A 14,660-nucleotide genomic window follows, 5' to 3' on the forward strand; every position below is an offset into this window, starting at 1 on the left:
AGAATGTGATGCTCCAATGTCATCAAGCACATGACAGTTGGAAGTGAAGGTGTGAGCCATGGTCAAAATTCCTTTCATCATTGTGACCTGATGAAACATTACGAGGGAAAGTTGAACCAATACTGCTTTATGACGTTTTTCCAATGCCCCAACGCTGTTCATCTTTTTGAGGATACAAAAACCTTCACATGAAATTATGAAATGTTTAAGCTTCTTTGGGATAATAAACCATGCTTAAAAGGCACAAGCTCAGGTCCAGAAAATACCCTCGACCAAAAATAAAATCATTAGATAGGAAGCTAGTTCCTACCTGCTGTCACTATATTAATTGAAGTGTTCTAATATTTGTTGAATAGTAGGTTGTGGAAAGACAAAATACTTTTCCACCTTAAATTTACACTTATCAATACTGTATCCTAAATAGGATTTGATAAAGTCAGGCCGCCTCATAACTTTTTTATGGTCTGGGACATTGCACACACTAAATCAAGTTGTCAGTGATAAACAGAGAAAGGTAAACAAGCAGTAAGATGAAGACCTAAAGTACCTTAAATGACCTCCAGAACCATTAAAGATCGAGGAACTGCAACCCCTATAAAACTCATACATAACTAATTATGCTTCCAGAAATAAAATGGAGACAAACACATACAGAATATAATACTACAGAGAACTTACATACACTAGCAACAATATAAGGTATAAAATAAAATAAAGAAATTTCCCCCAAGGAAACAAAACAAACCAGAAGAAAAATCACCCAACAAGCATATCTACCAATTATACATCTGCAACAACTTTGCCAGTGTATCTATATGAAACCACCGACTCTGAGGGGGGAGATTTAACCGTGAGGAACAGCTGTTCAGAAGTTGATTACCCCGCTTTATCACAAACTTGTTGAAGATGATCAAGATTCTCACCCCAAGTGGATTGACTTAGCAGATGCGGATGCAGATTAACACTCGATGCAGGTGTTAAATCTTCCTACGGGGAGTGTGAAGTATTTACACCAAAGTCTTAGAGATTGCAATTTTTCTCTTTTCGTACAAAGTAACACACTTTGTTACTCTTTTGGTTACTTAGAGATCAACTGTTATGTAAGAAGCAGTATGGGCTTAAACGTAGTTGCACACAAAAGCAGTTGTGGCATTACATGCAATGCTAATAACAGACCAGCTTTTTGCATGAAGACCCAGGTGAGCCCAGTCCGTCTATACTGCTGTGACACCTGTTTAACCAGGACAAGTGTCACAGGTTTTTCAAACCAATAAAGCAAGGAAGGTCAAAGTGTCTGACTATTCAAGGAAACTGTGCACAACTCAAGAGAACGTGGCAGGACTTCAGGGAGGTCATAAGACACCGATCCTGGCCTTTAGCAGCAACTGCAGGGACCAAAGAAGAAACTTGATGAGTCGGATATATTATATGCCGCTATTCCAGTTGAGAATTTCCTTTTACCAGATTTAGGCCTCAACAATTCCATCCACAGTGCTCCACACCCAAACCAAATTGACTGTCCTGCTCTATAACCCCAATTTGGCCAAAGAAATGAATAGTCATTCTGTAAAGATGGTTCAGTCAAGTTATCTATGGTTTATAAATCAGTTTAAAAGACCAGAGATTACACAGGGGTTTTAATCTAGTAGGTAGGCAGGTAGTTCTATGGACTAATAAATAAATCTGATAAATTCTAAATTTTCCTGAAATCACCATTTTATATAAAGCCATTAATTTCAGATAAACATCCAGTTAGATATCATGAACCAGGTGTAGTTAAAAGGAAATATGGATCAAGATCAATCATTGCTCAAAGTGATCTAAGATGTATGGGTCAATCCAAATTAAATTAAAAAAGATATAGTGTCTACTAATACAGTTTCTAATTGTCTTATTCTGTTTCTAATTCTCAGAAAAACAGGATGGGCAGGGTAAGTAAGCTGCTCCACAGCATTTGCCTGCTGTTTGTGCCAATGCATTATCACACTGTGACTTGATAATAGCTCTCACATTTTCACTTTTGCTCACATACTGCATGTCAACTGCCCGTGTCCAGCTTTGACTCTCTGAGGGTGTGCAATCAGCATGCACATTTCTTTATTGATAAACTTTATTACATTTATTAGCTTTTATTCATGTATGCCAGCATGCTGTTGTACGTATGTTTCTACCATTTTTGCCTTCAGATATTTACACTTGGAATCTGTTGTACTGTACATACATCAGATTACTGAAGCTATTTACTCAACTGTCCTCAAAGGATTTAACAACGCAGACGGCTAAATGAGAAAAGAGCTTTGGTTTTCATAAGCCATATTTGAGTGTGATCAGGTGATACCAGCCTGGATTTTATGGGTGACACATCGATACAATCTATTTGATCAGCTGTTGGAGTGTATTAAATATAGGCTATGTTTCCCAATGGGGCTACCATGGTATTACCTTTCATTTGATAAGTCTAACAAAAAACACAAATTTTAGCCCAATAGGAGCCAACTGCAGAGGGTGAGAGAAAATTATTTTCTTTTTCTATTCTCTCACTTTTCTGTGAAACGGAGTGATTCAGTGCGTTCACAGTGTTAATATGTGACATGGAGTGGTTTTGAGTTGAGTGTTGGGAAATGCATTTGAACTAATCAGTCAGGGTAATTATCTGAATAATGCAGAACAAGTGGTTTTACTATAGATAATAACTTCAGCAATTACTGTGTCAAGGCGATAGGCCCATAAGTCAATCACATCACATGAGACAACATGAAGCCGCTGAAGGGGGATAATGCAATTATTATGCTACTTTGATTCAGCGTGTTTGCATTACTTGGCTAGCCTACAGCATGAGTCACATGTGAAACTACATCTTGAGTGTGTGTTAACAATCTAATGTCAGACATCAGCGAAGTGACTCTGAACATGTATCTTCTGTGTATGACAGCATCATGTGAAGCCATTTCTTTCTCTTTTGTGTTGAAACCAAAATGGGAAGACATGTTCTTGTTTCCTGATTTTGGGTTGTTTAGCATGTTGAACTTGTTACTTTTGGATTTTACAGAAACTATCCATATGTACACAGCAGACAAGACAAGCTCTTCTGTGTCCATATTAATATAGGCTACACTGTCTGACTGCAACTGGATGCATTTTCCACATCTGTGAACTATCTCTCTTTGGTTTGCATTTTACTGCAGGCATGTAAAGTGTGAGCAAGTGTTCTCTGTTTATGTATTTTGGTTAAGTTTGTCCCGAGATGTTACCATTTCAACATTGTCCAGGTCACATCGTCTTTCTGTTTCCAATCACTTAACCATGATTTTTATTTGCCCAGCAGAGGCGCAGCCAGAGACAGATGGTAGGCACCTCTTAGCATCAGGGAATAATACACACTTTCCATTACGTTTCTCCTAAGATTCCTCAATTATGACAACATACAGAGACTCATAAAACTATATATTGGGAGCTAATTTGAATTCATTTTCCTTAGATGCACCCCCCACAGATGGAGGTAAGGAAGAATCCTGTACATTTTAATATGGCATAATCCCCAATGTATTCACACGAGTGCATACATGTGCTACTCTGTGTGGAAATTACAATATCTGCATGACTGTAGTATGTTTTCTTTTGTTTCCATGTTTTGTTATGTATTTATGAACACCCTAAAGATACACATTTACCAGAAAACCACGTCTTCTATCAAAATCAAATGAATCTCTATGTATACACTGTGTATATGTACCACACACACACACACACACACACACACACACACACACACACACACACACACACACACACACACACACACACACACTTTTAGGATTATGCATTTCACACTGAATGTCTTGTGTTGTTTGTCATCACTGGACTACTACTGGATCCTATACTATATGCTACTGTATTTGTGAACTAATCAGTCAATTGGTTTTACAGTTTGTGCAACATGGTCAGTTTTTTAATGTACTGATTTCCAGGTACATGTCAAGGAAAACACTTCAACAATTTTTATGTGAAATGTAATTATGCATGGGGCTTCTGTTTGTTAATTGTTCGCCGCTTCAACTCTACGTCATCCCTTGTGCAACATCAAGCGTTTGCTTCCTAGCTGCTTCTGTCAGTTACATTTGCTTCCTTGTCTGCAGCAGATTCAGAAGCCGATGGGGATGGTAAGGAAAGAGCAATGTTTATAGTGATGTGTCCGTTAATTTATTTTTGCCCTTCTAAAAAAGTATGGTTTGAGTGTTTATAACATTGTGTATAGTTTTGGTATTATGTGCTAGTCGAGATGTCACATAATATATGAAGTGATAAGTGGACATAGGTCTATGTTTTTATTTGAAATCTTTTGACTACTTCGCTTTGGACTGAAAATACAGCATGAAATACATAATTTACTTAACAACAAACCACAATTTATTCCTAAACCTAAGTAGTTTTGTTACCTAAATCGAACCATCCCTGCCAATTAAAAATAATGTCAAAGGGTTACCCAGAGCGTTATGAACGTGACACCAAGGAGTCCTGACCACATGGCCCGTATGTGACGAGTTGAGAATGAGTAAGTGTTTCCATATTTGTATGTAAGCCTTTCGGCTTTTGTCAGCAACTCGGTTCTTACTATACTTTGCTTGTAGATAGATCCCATGAAAGTCTCTGCTAAAAATGCCCATCAGGGCTTGCAGCTTTTTGTAGCAAAAGAAAGAAAAGTGCTGACTAAAGTGCACTCTTTTGCAGTTTAGTGTGTGATGCTATCAATAGCCACTTTCCGACCAGAGGGATTTTTTGCAGTTCCTAGAACATATTGTTGCTATTACCTTTTTTCTTGTGTTCCCTCAAGACCAATTTGGGGATTATTAAGTTCCTCCGTCCGCAGTTCTGTAACTTGTTCAGCGCCTACTTCAGGGCAAGGTCTTTTACCTTTTCCACATGGGGACCTAGTCACGCCCCTACAGCGTTTCATCTGTAAAAGCCATGACGTCTTAGCAAAGCCTACTTGAATTACTACGAGAATTGATGGAATGCTGAACTCTGAAAAGTGGACTGATGTGGAGGTGCTGGCGCTGCCGGCCATGAAAGCCACCAAGGAGGTGCAGAGGGATCTACTATGAGGATCCACAAGAAACATTAAAATCTTTAGAAAAATCTCCACTAAGCTAGCGCAAATGTGGGTTTGTATGAGTTGCTAAAGTGAAGTGACGACGCTATAAAGACCGTTGCGGTGGTTGCTCCCTTACCCCTCCTACAAGCTCCTTTGGCCATGTGGCCAGTGCGAATGCAATTGACAAACCGGTTTTGGGGGATAGAAGTTAGTTTAGAAGTGGACTGTTCCTATAACTACGTTCCTGTAACTACTTGGTTGGAAAGAGGCTCTTGTCTCATTCACTTGTTTCCTTCCCTGCTGGTACACCTCAATGGCAAAGTTTGCTGTTTATGTTCTATCAGCAATTTAGAATTTGTTTCTTATATGAAGAGTGCTGCCAGTCCCATCCTATCTGGGAGCCATGATACCATCTCTCTTTGGCCTCTGTCCCTCTGGCAACTCAAATAATGAGTGGGAACACAGTTGTGCTATATGTGTAACAGACATTGTGAAACAATGGCAGCTGTTGCTGCTAACATACCAAGTGACATCTGAATAGATGACACTTTTATTAACATCAGGCAGTACTTGGAAACTGAAAACAGAGCTCAACCAGTGAGGTCATCCAAGATATCATGGTCAGCAAATCAAAGTATCCTTCGACATGGCATAGCTCAGAATGAGCTGTAACACAGAGTGCAATCACACTCGACAAACGACAATCACATTGGCACAGCATGAATATAGGTAAACTGGAGCATGAAACAAAGAAGTAAAAGGCCTCAGCAAGTGCAAACTGTGCACAATTGAAACACCTTGTGGTTGTCACTATTAGCCATGTGCATCCCACAGTGGGAGCACTTGCTGTTTCCCTTGGGTACGCTAGATTTAGCAAAATGCAAACTTTTCATTGTGAAGTGATTTAATTCAAATTATCAGCGGGTGGTTAGCATGGCTAACGCTCCAGTGTAGATGCAAGGCGGTCCATATACAATTTTATCTGTGGGAACAGGCTTACAGCATACAGAGTGTGATCTGCCTTACCTTAACTTAGCGTTATGAAATCATTAAGTTACTCTTGGGATATCATTTTAATGACAAAGCATGATATGTACAATATATACACACAGAAGCCATTGGTGGTGGTCTGATTTTTTTCATGCCTACCCTGTGCTTGACCCCAAAGACCTGACTCCGGAGTCACTCTGAGTATGCCGTCAGTGTGTCTGTTAGAGTGGAATTTCTGTGTGGGAAGGTGGGAAGTGCTTAACATACCAACGCTGACCAAGGCTGTTTAAAACTATACGGTACTCATGGGGGTAGTGTGTGTGTGTATGTGTGTACAGTTTGTTTGTGACAGTTTTGGGACTCTCGCACCAGTATTGGAAATGTTTTAATGATAAGAACTTAAGTGTACAGTTTGCACAGAATTGCATTAGTCTTAGGGTATCTTGAGTTGGAAATGCACAAAACTTAGATAACATTATATTCATAACACGTCGATGCCCTAAACAAAATATCTTTTTAGTCAAACTTCAGTAGTTTGTTAAGGCGGCCCGTATTTACATGCTCTTTATGGGATAAAGTAATTTCCTCCTTTGTAACAAGCAGCCTGGCAATATCAGTCCAAAAGAAGTAACCATGGTGATTTCAATTTATCACAAGTTTTGTGATTAAACATGCAGTAATTAACACATTTGATTACCTTCTGGTTTGGGTTGATAACAGTTACGATATAGATTATGTTTTGATTGCATTTCCCTGTGTGTATTAATGTAATAATTCTACATAATAATTACTGTTTAATTGCTGTTCACTTGCACTTGTTTGACCTCAAGAGTTTACAATGACTTATGGTACAGTATAACCACAAATTGTTATACTTCCATATGTTAATTTGATTTTACCTGCAGGAACAAACCCAGCAGAGGGTAAGGCACAGTCCAGGAATTTGACTATCCACTGCATGCTAATGTCATGTTATAAAATGCAGATGTATGCATCCCATGTATTATGTCTTAGTCACACATCATGCCAACTGAAGATGTCAACAAGGATAAGTAGAAGATTTTGGGTATATGTAAAACCAAGTAGGGACTTATACTGTATAGTATTTAGATGCTAATGCTACTACCTATTAAAATCATAAGTATGCATTGTTAACTGGTTTGCACCTTGAATGCTAAATCTTTGACATGGGTAGAAAGTGCTGATGTATGGAGGCCAACAGGTGCAGTTGAAGATTTATACTTAGCTCAGTCAGGGTTCATTAACGCATTCTAGACCTTCTAATTGGTAAAGATACTTTGCTGAAGAGATTATGTGTCATTGGAACTTCTGCTTGCCTGAATACTTGAAACACCCACTGTCCTCTCTTGTTTTTGTATGTGTTTGGAGCTGTGGACATAGAATGTTTTACTGCTCACATGACTTTGTGTTCGGAAACACTGTATATGTTCAATGTCTCATTTGCTGTAATTATTTAAGCTACTGTACACACAGGATAACATGACTTAAAAGGGGAATTTTTTGGGAAAACAAACCCTATCACTGCTTTACTGGAAATGTCCAAAGAGTACAGTACAGCACAGCACAGTAACTCTTTATCAATACATTTGTCCTTTACTTTAATGCAAACCTTTGACAAACCACAAAAGAGTAGCACAGACAATTTTCCAGAAGGTTGACTTCTCTTTAAATCAATAATACAACTATAGGATATTTACATTTGCAAAAAGCAAGAAAAACTATGAATACAATTGAAAAAGCAAAAACTCTCCAATGATACAACTTAATAGTTTTTTGATGAATGTTCTAATATAGCTTTAAAAATGCTAATTTTTGATATGCTTGCCATCTGGTAATGATACCTCAGTATTAAAACTAAACAAGTACTGTATATGCAACATTTTTTAAATGTTAGTATGTTGTTTTCAGAAACTGTTTACTTGTCAAAGTTCCTCTTTTGGTGCTTTTAACCAAATGTGGTTTGTTTATTTAGTATTGTATGCGTTTCATATGTACTGTATGTGCAAAGTCTGTGTGATTTACAATCTTTAATGGTTGTAAAATGTCCATGCATTTTACTGTGTCTTTTGCATTTTGGTTTGTTGCACACCGTAGTTGCCAATGCTATTTAAGGGCTCTCGTATATTTTTCTTTCAGTGTTTAATTTAGCTGAATCCATCAAAATTGATTTCAAAATTGTAAGAGTAAGCAAACTAATTAATTCTCTCTTTTCAGAGCAAGGCAGCCCTGAGCTTACTGGGCTCTTTGTTGAGAAGCCACCAGAGAATGTAGTCGCTGTTGCAGGTTAGAAATGCTAATGTATTGGCGACAGGAAACAATAGCAATCCATTGTGTATAACCTGATTGTGTTATATAAATTAATTGCTACTGGTGCATGGCAGGAGCGGATGTCACTCTCATAGCCAGGGTCGACTCCACCACCTTGACAAGAAAACCCACCATGAAATGGCTGAAGGGAAAGTGGATGGACCTTGGAAGCAAGGCTGGAAAACATATGCAGTTCAAGGAAACTTATGACAGGAATACTAAGGTGTGTGTTTAACCAATTGGATCATCTTCCTTCTTAGCTAACTAAGAAGTACTAAGTCATATTTTCCCCCTGTCCCAAAGATCTATACTTATGAAATGAAGATCATCAAAGTGGTCGCTGGAGACGCTGGGGGTTACAGGTGCGAGGTAACGGCAAAAGACAAGTGTGACAGCTCCACCTTTGAGATCTCTGTTGAGGGTGAGTGGAAACAGACACTGGCCTGCTCAGACTGCCTCAGTTTCCATACGTGCTGCTGTTTTTGATGTGATCCAGCCCTAATGTGCGTTCTCTGCAACTTATCTTGTTACAGCGGCACAGCAGGAGGAGAAGCAGGCAGATATTTTGTCTGCCTTCAAGAGAGAGTAAGGGCCCTGGGGTTTGCATTTCAGCCTGTAGCAGTAGTTTATGTGTGCATGTGTGAGAATACACAAGAGGGAATAAACATACTATTTATAGTGTGTGTCTTTCAGCACAGGTGGTATGACAATTTAGTAAATTGAATATTACATATCAGAGGGTATGCCTGATCTTGGTTACATGGTATTCTTTGCACACTGTATCTCTGTTTTCATACACACACAGGGGTGCTGGCGAGGACGACGGAGATCTGGATTTCAGCGCTTTGCTGAAAGCCACTAAGAAGTGAGGAGCTGAGCATTATTTCGTTTGCAAAACTATCTGGCACTCAACAATTGTTTCCTTAAAAAGGAGGGCTTCTTCAGGACCAATTACACACACATATACACACACACACACATACACATACATACTGTACGTACAGTATATATACATGCATACATACTGTACAAACACACACATATATACATATATCTGTTTCCTTCGACCGACAGGAAGAAGAAAGTAAAAGAGGAACCAGAGATCGACGTGTGGGAATTGCTTAAGAATGCCCATCCAAGCGAGTATGAGAAAATTGCCTTTGAGTATGGCATCACTGACCTGAGGGGCATGCTAAAGCGTCTAAAAAAGATGAAGGTCGTCGAGCCCAAGCATAGCGAGGGTAAGTCATGTTAAGCAAGAGGTGAAGGGAGGGAAAAAAGAAGAGATTTAACCTCAGGGGAGGTGGAGAGGAAAGGACGGAAGGAAGTTTGCAAGGAAAAGCACCATGAAACGGGACACAGAAATAAGAGAAGGGAGGTGTTTGGGAGCTGTTAAGATGATAATTCTTTTTTTTTTTTACTTTCTGCATGTAACCCCAGCTTTCCTGAAAAGGCTCGAGTCTTGCTACTCGGTGGAAAAGGGCAAGAAGATTGTCCTGAGGTGTGAGGTGGTCGACCCCGACACCCAGGTCAAATGGTTGAAGAATGGCCAGGAGATCAAACCCTCAGCCAAGTACATGCTTCAAAGCACAACCATATATACATCAATTATCATTATTTCAAGGAGACTGAGTTTTTGCATCTTTTTTTTCCTTGTGCTAATCTCCATGAAATTAATTAGACTGTAGCAATAGGCTGGATCACATTAATCATTCAAGCTTCGATGGACTTAATGGGCAGTGTTTTAAAAATACCATGCTAAAAGTATCTGTGACACAAAAGCCATGCTCAGAAACGCTGCCATCAACATGTTTTATTTTTAGGCAGTCATAGGGCGCCTCAAAGAGGGTTAAGCGAGTCTCACCGCCGAGACATCCCATGCCTAACCAATGCAAAAAAACACCTCTCTAAGTGTGACACTAAGGCTTGATATAAATACATGTGAACTTCAATAACAAAGCCAACAGTCAGTGTTGGTCAAAGAGCCATAACTGGTTCAGTACAATAGGAAATTAGGCTCATAATAGTATCAAACAACTATTAAAAAAAACGCACTGAATTGGAAATTAATAATACTAATAAAATAATGTAAAATAAGTGTGAAGTATATAGCAACCAGCACATTGTCTGTGAATCCACCAAAGTCCAACCTCAGCAAAAGTTTAATATTAGAGACATTATCAAACCTTGCCACTGCCTAATTCAATTCTAATTCAATTCTTTTGTAATAAAAATTCAACAAGTTCAATATTTCCATATACATACAATCATTACCCTAACAATCACATAATTCTTAGTAAAAACACAGAGTTTATTTGGCTTACCAAGGAAGCATGTGCACAGGGGTCCTCACAGGAGAAGGAAGGAGGCTGACACACCTGTGCCTCATGAACCTCTTAAAGTTTAAGATGCTCTCACCTTGATTGGCCAAATTGTGCCTGGGTCCTAGTGTTCACCGTCTACATAAGTTTGAAGGTCTTATGTAATGTGATCTCATTACTTATGTATATTATAGCTTAGTTGAGAATGCATTAACTGGACTCGCTTAACAAAAATTCAATCTTTAAAAGTAATTGGCAACATCATTACATTTGTTACATTTGAAATAAAACCTAAATTAGACTAATATTTTTACAGTGATTACATGAAGACCTTTGTACTCAAACATGCCAATGGCTCGATAAAGTTAAACTTGAAACTTTTTGTCACTTTTTAAGGTACATCATAGAGTCAAGTGGGAATGTCAGAACACTCACCATCAATAGGGTGAGCCTGGCTGATGATGCTGCCTATGAGTGTGTGGTTGGCGAGGACAAGTGTTTCACAGAGGTGTTTGTCAAAGGTACAGCATCTTTTCTTTTTTAACAATTTATTATATATATTATTATTTAGCAGTAAAAAATCTGACATAATTCGTGTGAATATGTAAACCATGTAGCATTAACAGTGAGTTTCTGCCAAATTTATGAATTTTAATGTCCCTCTTTGCTCTGCCCAGAGCCCCCTGTGACCATCACCAAGCTGATGGATGACTATCACGTTGTCGTTGGCGAGAGAGTGGAGTTTGAGGTTGAAGTGTCGGAAGAGGGTGCCAATGTCATGTGGTCAGTATATCTGTAATTTAACAACATACTGTATAGACTCAATAAAGCTAGAAACAGCTTTATGCTTTAAGTCCATTCACCATTCAACATCATAAAAAATGGACAAAAAAGCACAAGGGTAGGGTAAGATGTTCAAATTGTGTTAGTGTGTGGGGGGGGGGGGGGGGGGGGGGTGCGAAACCTTACACTTTATGGTCATTTTGCTCTTAGGTTTATTGAAAAAATTAGAAAGTACCCACTATTTGTATGTATGAGAAAGCATTTTACTGTATATTGTTATCATATGAAATGAGCTGTGTGTTTGTGCATGTGTGCGTGTGTGCGTGTGCTTTATCAGATAATAAGGACAACACAGACATGTCCTGGGGACCTCTTAGGGGATATAAAATTAGATCCCCACAGGGGAAACCCAAATAAATACAGGAGTCTTTCTGAAGGTGCCTGTGTGTTTTTAGCATTGGCCCATTGGACATGAAACATCCAACCCTTTACAGTGTATAGTACACACTTCACCAAGCACAGACTTTTTTTCAAATTCTCATTGATGAATGAAAGCCCATTCATATTATGTCCAAAGCAATGTTTTAGCAGCCACTGAATGGTGCCAACATCACAGTACATCCTGTTAATTGACATCAGACATCCTGCACACTATTTAGTATTAAACATTTGGCGGGGACGTGTTTCAAAGAGATGCGCTTATTTCTATTCATTTCCAGGTTCTTTGAGGATATCGAGCTTCACAAAGACAAAGACACAAAGTATCGCTTCAAGAAGGATGGAAGGAAGCACACACTTATCATCCAAGAGGCTACACTGGATGACATTGGAATGTACCATTGTTGGACAAATGGGGGACATACCAAGGGAGAGCTGGAGGTGGAAGGTACCAGTGGAAAATGTTTCGTTCTAACATTTGAAACAAAAACAAATTAACTGTTGAGTACTTTATTTTAGTTTGTTAAAAAGAATTAGTGTGCACACTTTATTTCATAGAGATTTACTACATTTATATCTGGTTTTCGGTCATTTAAATGCAGTTCTGAGGACGCAGCTGAATTTAACTGCTGGCCCAAGGGCTTAACGCCTCTCTTTACCAACAAGCTAACAACTCATGGCAGTGGGTGTCAAGACGTTGCCATCATGAACCTTATCCTCTGCCTGCCCCCTTACCTTCACACGCTCTTCTTTCCTGCCTGAATTGTTCTCTTGTGGTTTCCAATGTCTTATTTAGAAAAACAGCTGGAGGTGTTGCAGGACATTGCTGATCTGACAGTCAGGGCAACCGACCAGGCTATGTTCAAGTGTGAGGTGTCTGATGACAAGGTCACAGGAAAGTGGTTCAAAGATGGAGTGGAGGTCTTGCCAAGTGAACGCATTAAAATGACTCACATTGGAAGGTACAAGGACATGTGAATAGTTTCACAAGCATTTTAGAATATTTGTCATAATTGAGGATCAAACACATCCTGTGTTTATTAAAAATGTTCTCTGTTGCTTTTTTCAGGTTTCATCGGCTGATTATTGATGAAGTGAAGCCGGAGGATGCAGGAGACTACACATTTGTTCCTGATGGATACGCTCTGTCACTTTCTGCCAAACTCAACTTCTTGGGTGAGAAAAAAAGAATGATTACAAATGTGCTGTTGTGGATGTATCAATCAGTACCTGCATATTAATGGAAACTTTTTTTCTTTTACAATAGAAATTAAGATCGACTATGTGCCCAGACAAGGTAGGGAGCCTAAATGGTCTCAGTTTACAAATACTTCCAAACTGTTTTTAATCTTTATATCACATACCCACTTCCACAAACAATCTCTCTCTCTCTCTCTCTCTTTTTGTTTGTTGTTCATTAACCAGATCCTCCAAAGATCCACCTGGACACCAGTGGAAACATGGTCTCCCAAAATACCATCATTGTGGTGGCAGGCAATAAGCTCCGTCTGGATGTGGAGATCACAGGAGAGCCAGCACCCACCTGTGTCTGGTCTAAAGGAGATCAAGTAAGGATGTGACAAGAAAATAATGAACACTTATTTATTAATCCATGATATTGGAAGGTGAACATCTTTGTGCAGTATGGCCTGTTTTTTATTGTGCGCTCACTATCTCCTCTCCATCTTTGTCTCTTCCACCGAGCTTCATTTAAACGCTACCTCACCAGCAAACAAAACTGCTGTTCTGTTTAGATATGACCCAACCAATGTGAATGTATGTGCCCACAGGCAGTTAGGGGCACAGGGGTGCAAACACAAGGACTGGATATGTCTCTGCCCTAGTGGGACAACTACATGCTTATTTTTGCCACAATGTCACACCAGGGCTTTGGACCACTGGTAGGCCAAAGTGCTGCCAAAGTCTCCCTCTGGTCAACTCAAATGGCCCATAAATGCCCTTCTGATCAGCCCCAACATCTCTGTGATTTGCCTCACATTCTCTCTGGTTAGCCTGTGTGCCGCTGTGGGTTAGCTTTAGGGTGAACCCTGCTTCTGTACTTGCACATTGTAGAGGAGCCCCTTTGTAATTTTCACACCTCCACTTCAGAGAGCCTTTGCACATCCCTGACTAAAGAAAGCTGTGTTTTAAAGCTGCATTTTAAGGTCAAGTTTAACTCCACCCACATTTTGTGAAAACAAATGTCGGTCTTAATCATCCTTGACTCATTTAGTTAGGTGTGCTTGATTCGGATGATTGCATCTTCAGCACTACTTTGAAATACCAGTGCAAGTTACCTTACACTTAAATGCACTTAAATGTTGAAATTAGTTCGCTGTTTGTTAGCCAATTACAGACACTGAAGGGCGCATAAGGGTGGAGGCCAGGAAAGATCTGAGCTGCTTCGTCATAGAGGGGGCAGAAAGGGAGGATGAGGGCAACTACACCATCTGTGTTACCAACCCTGCCGGAGAGGACAAGGCTATGCTGTTTGTGAAGATTGTGGGTATGTGAAGATCTTATCCTAACGTCAACCGGTAGTAACTGGTAGTTTAGTATTCACCAGTTTTGAAATAGTTCATATGTATTTTATATGGCGGTAGGGACGATTCAATACAAATACAAACGCCACAGACATAGCATTCACTTTAAACAACTGTTTACTGTAATTATAATCCTTCACACACTCACACACACACACACACACA

The 14,660-nt window shown here is 39.4% G+C and overlaps 1 protein-coding gene across 18 annotated transcripts in view; it reads left to right on the forward strand.

Annotated features, from left to right (window-relative positions):
- Positions 1 to 14,660, forward strand: part of mybpc2b (myosin binding protein Cb) — a 22,660-nt gene that overhangs the window by 2,372 nt on the left and 5,628 nt on the right. Inside the window, exons 2-21 of one of the 18 annotated variants that reach the window (XM_032501941.1) lie at positions 1,914 to 1,931; positions 3,326 to 3,346; positions 3,479 to 3,499; positions 4,137 to 4,160; positions 6,988 to 7,005; positions 8,318 to 8,386; positions 8,485 to 8,633; positions 8,714 to 8,831; positions 8,944 to 8,995; positions 9,216 to 9,275; positions 9,485 to 9,651; positions 9,851 to 9,983; positions 11,128 to 11,252; positions 11,409 to 11,514; positions 12,234 to 12,400; positions 12,749 to 12,914; positions 13,022 to 13,128; positions 13,220 to 13,249; positions 13,378 to 13,520; positions 14,299 to 14,458. In XM_032501941.1, coding sequence (XP_032357832.1) covers positions 1,914 to 1,931; positions 3,326 to 3,346; positions 3,479 to 3,499; positions 4,137 to 4,160; positions 6,988 to 7,005; positions 8,318 to 8,386; positions 8,485 to 8,633; positions 8,714 to 8,831; positions 8,944 to 8,995; positions 9,216 to 9,275; positions 9,485 to 9,651; positions 9,851 to 9,983; positions 11,128 to 11,252; positions 11,409 to 11,514; positions 12,234 to 12,400; positions 12,749 to 12,914; positions 13,022 to 13,128; positions 13,220 to 13,249; positions 13,378 to 13,520; positions 14,299 to 14,458 — 1,854 coding nt within the window. Of the gene's footprint in view, positions 1 to 1,913; positions 1,932 to 3,322; positions 3,347 to 3,478; positions 3,500 to 4,136; positions 4,161 to 6,987; positions 7,006 to 8,317; positions 8,387 to 8,484; positions 8,634 to 8,713; positions 8,832 to 8,943; positions 8,996 to 9,215; positions 9,276 to 9,484; positions 9,652 to 9,850; positions 9,984 to 11,127; positions 11,253 to 11,408; positions 11,515 to 12,233; positions 12,401 to 12,748; positions 12,915 to 13,021; positions 13,129 to 13,219; positions 13,250 to 13,377; positions 13,521 to 14,298; positions 14,459 to 14,660 lie in introns of all 18 variants that reach the window. The other 17 variants (XM_032501944.1, XM_032501940.1, XM_032501943.1 and 14 more) reach the window with 17 other exon arrangements.

The sequence above is a fragment of the Etheostoma spectabile genome, chromosome 21 (assembly GCF_008692095.1).
Source record: "Etheostoma spectabile isolate EspeVRDwgs_2016 chromosome 21, UIUC_Espe_1.0, whole genome shotgun sequence".
In the NCBI taxonomy this organism is placed as follows: Eukaryota; Metazoa; Chordata; class Actinopteri; order Perciformes; family Percidae; genus Etheostoma; species Etheostoma spectabile.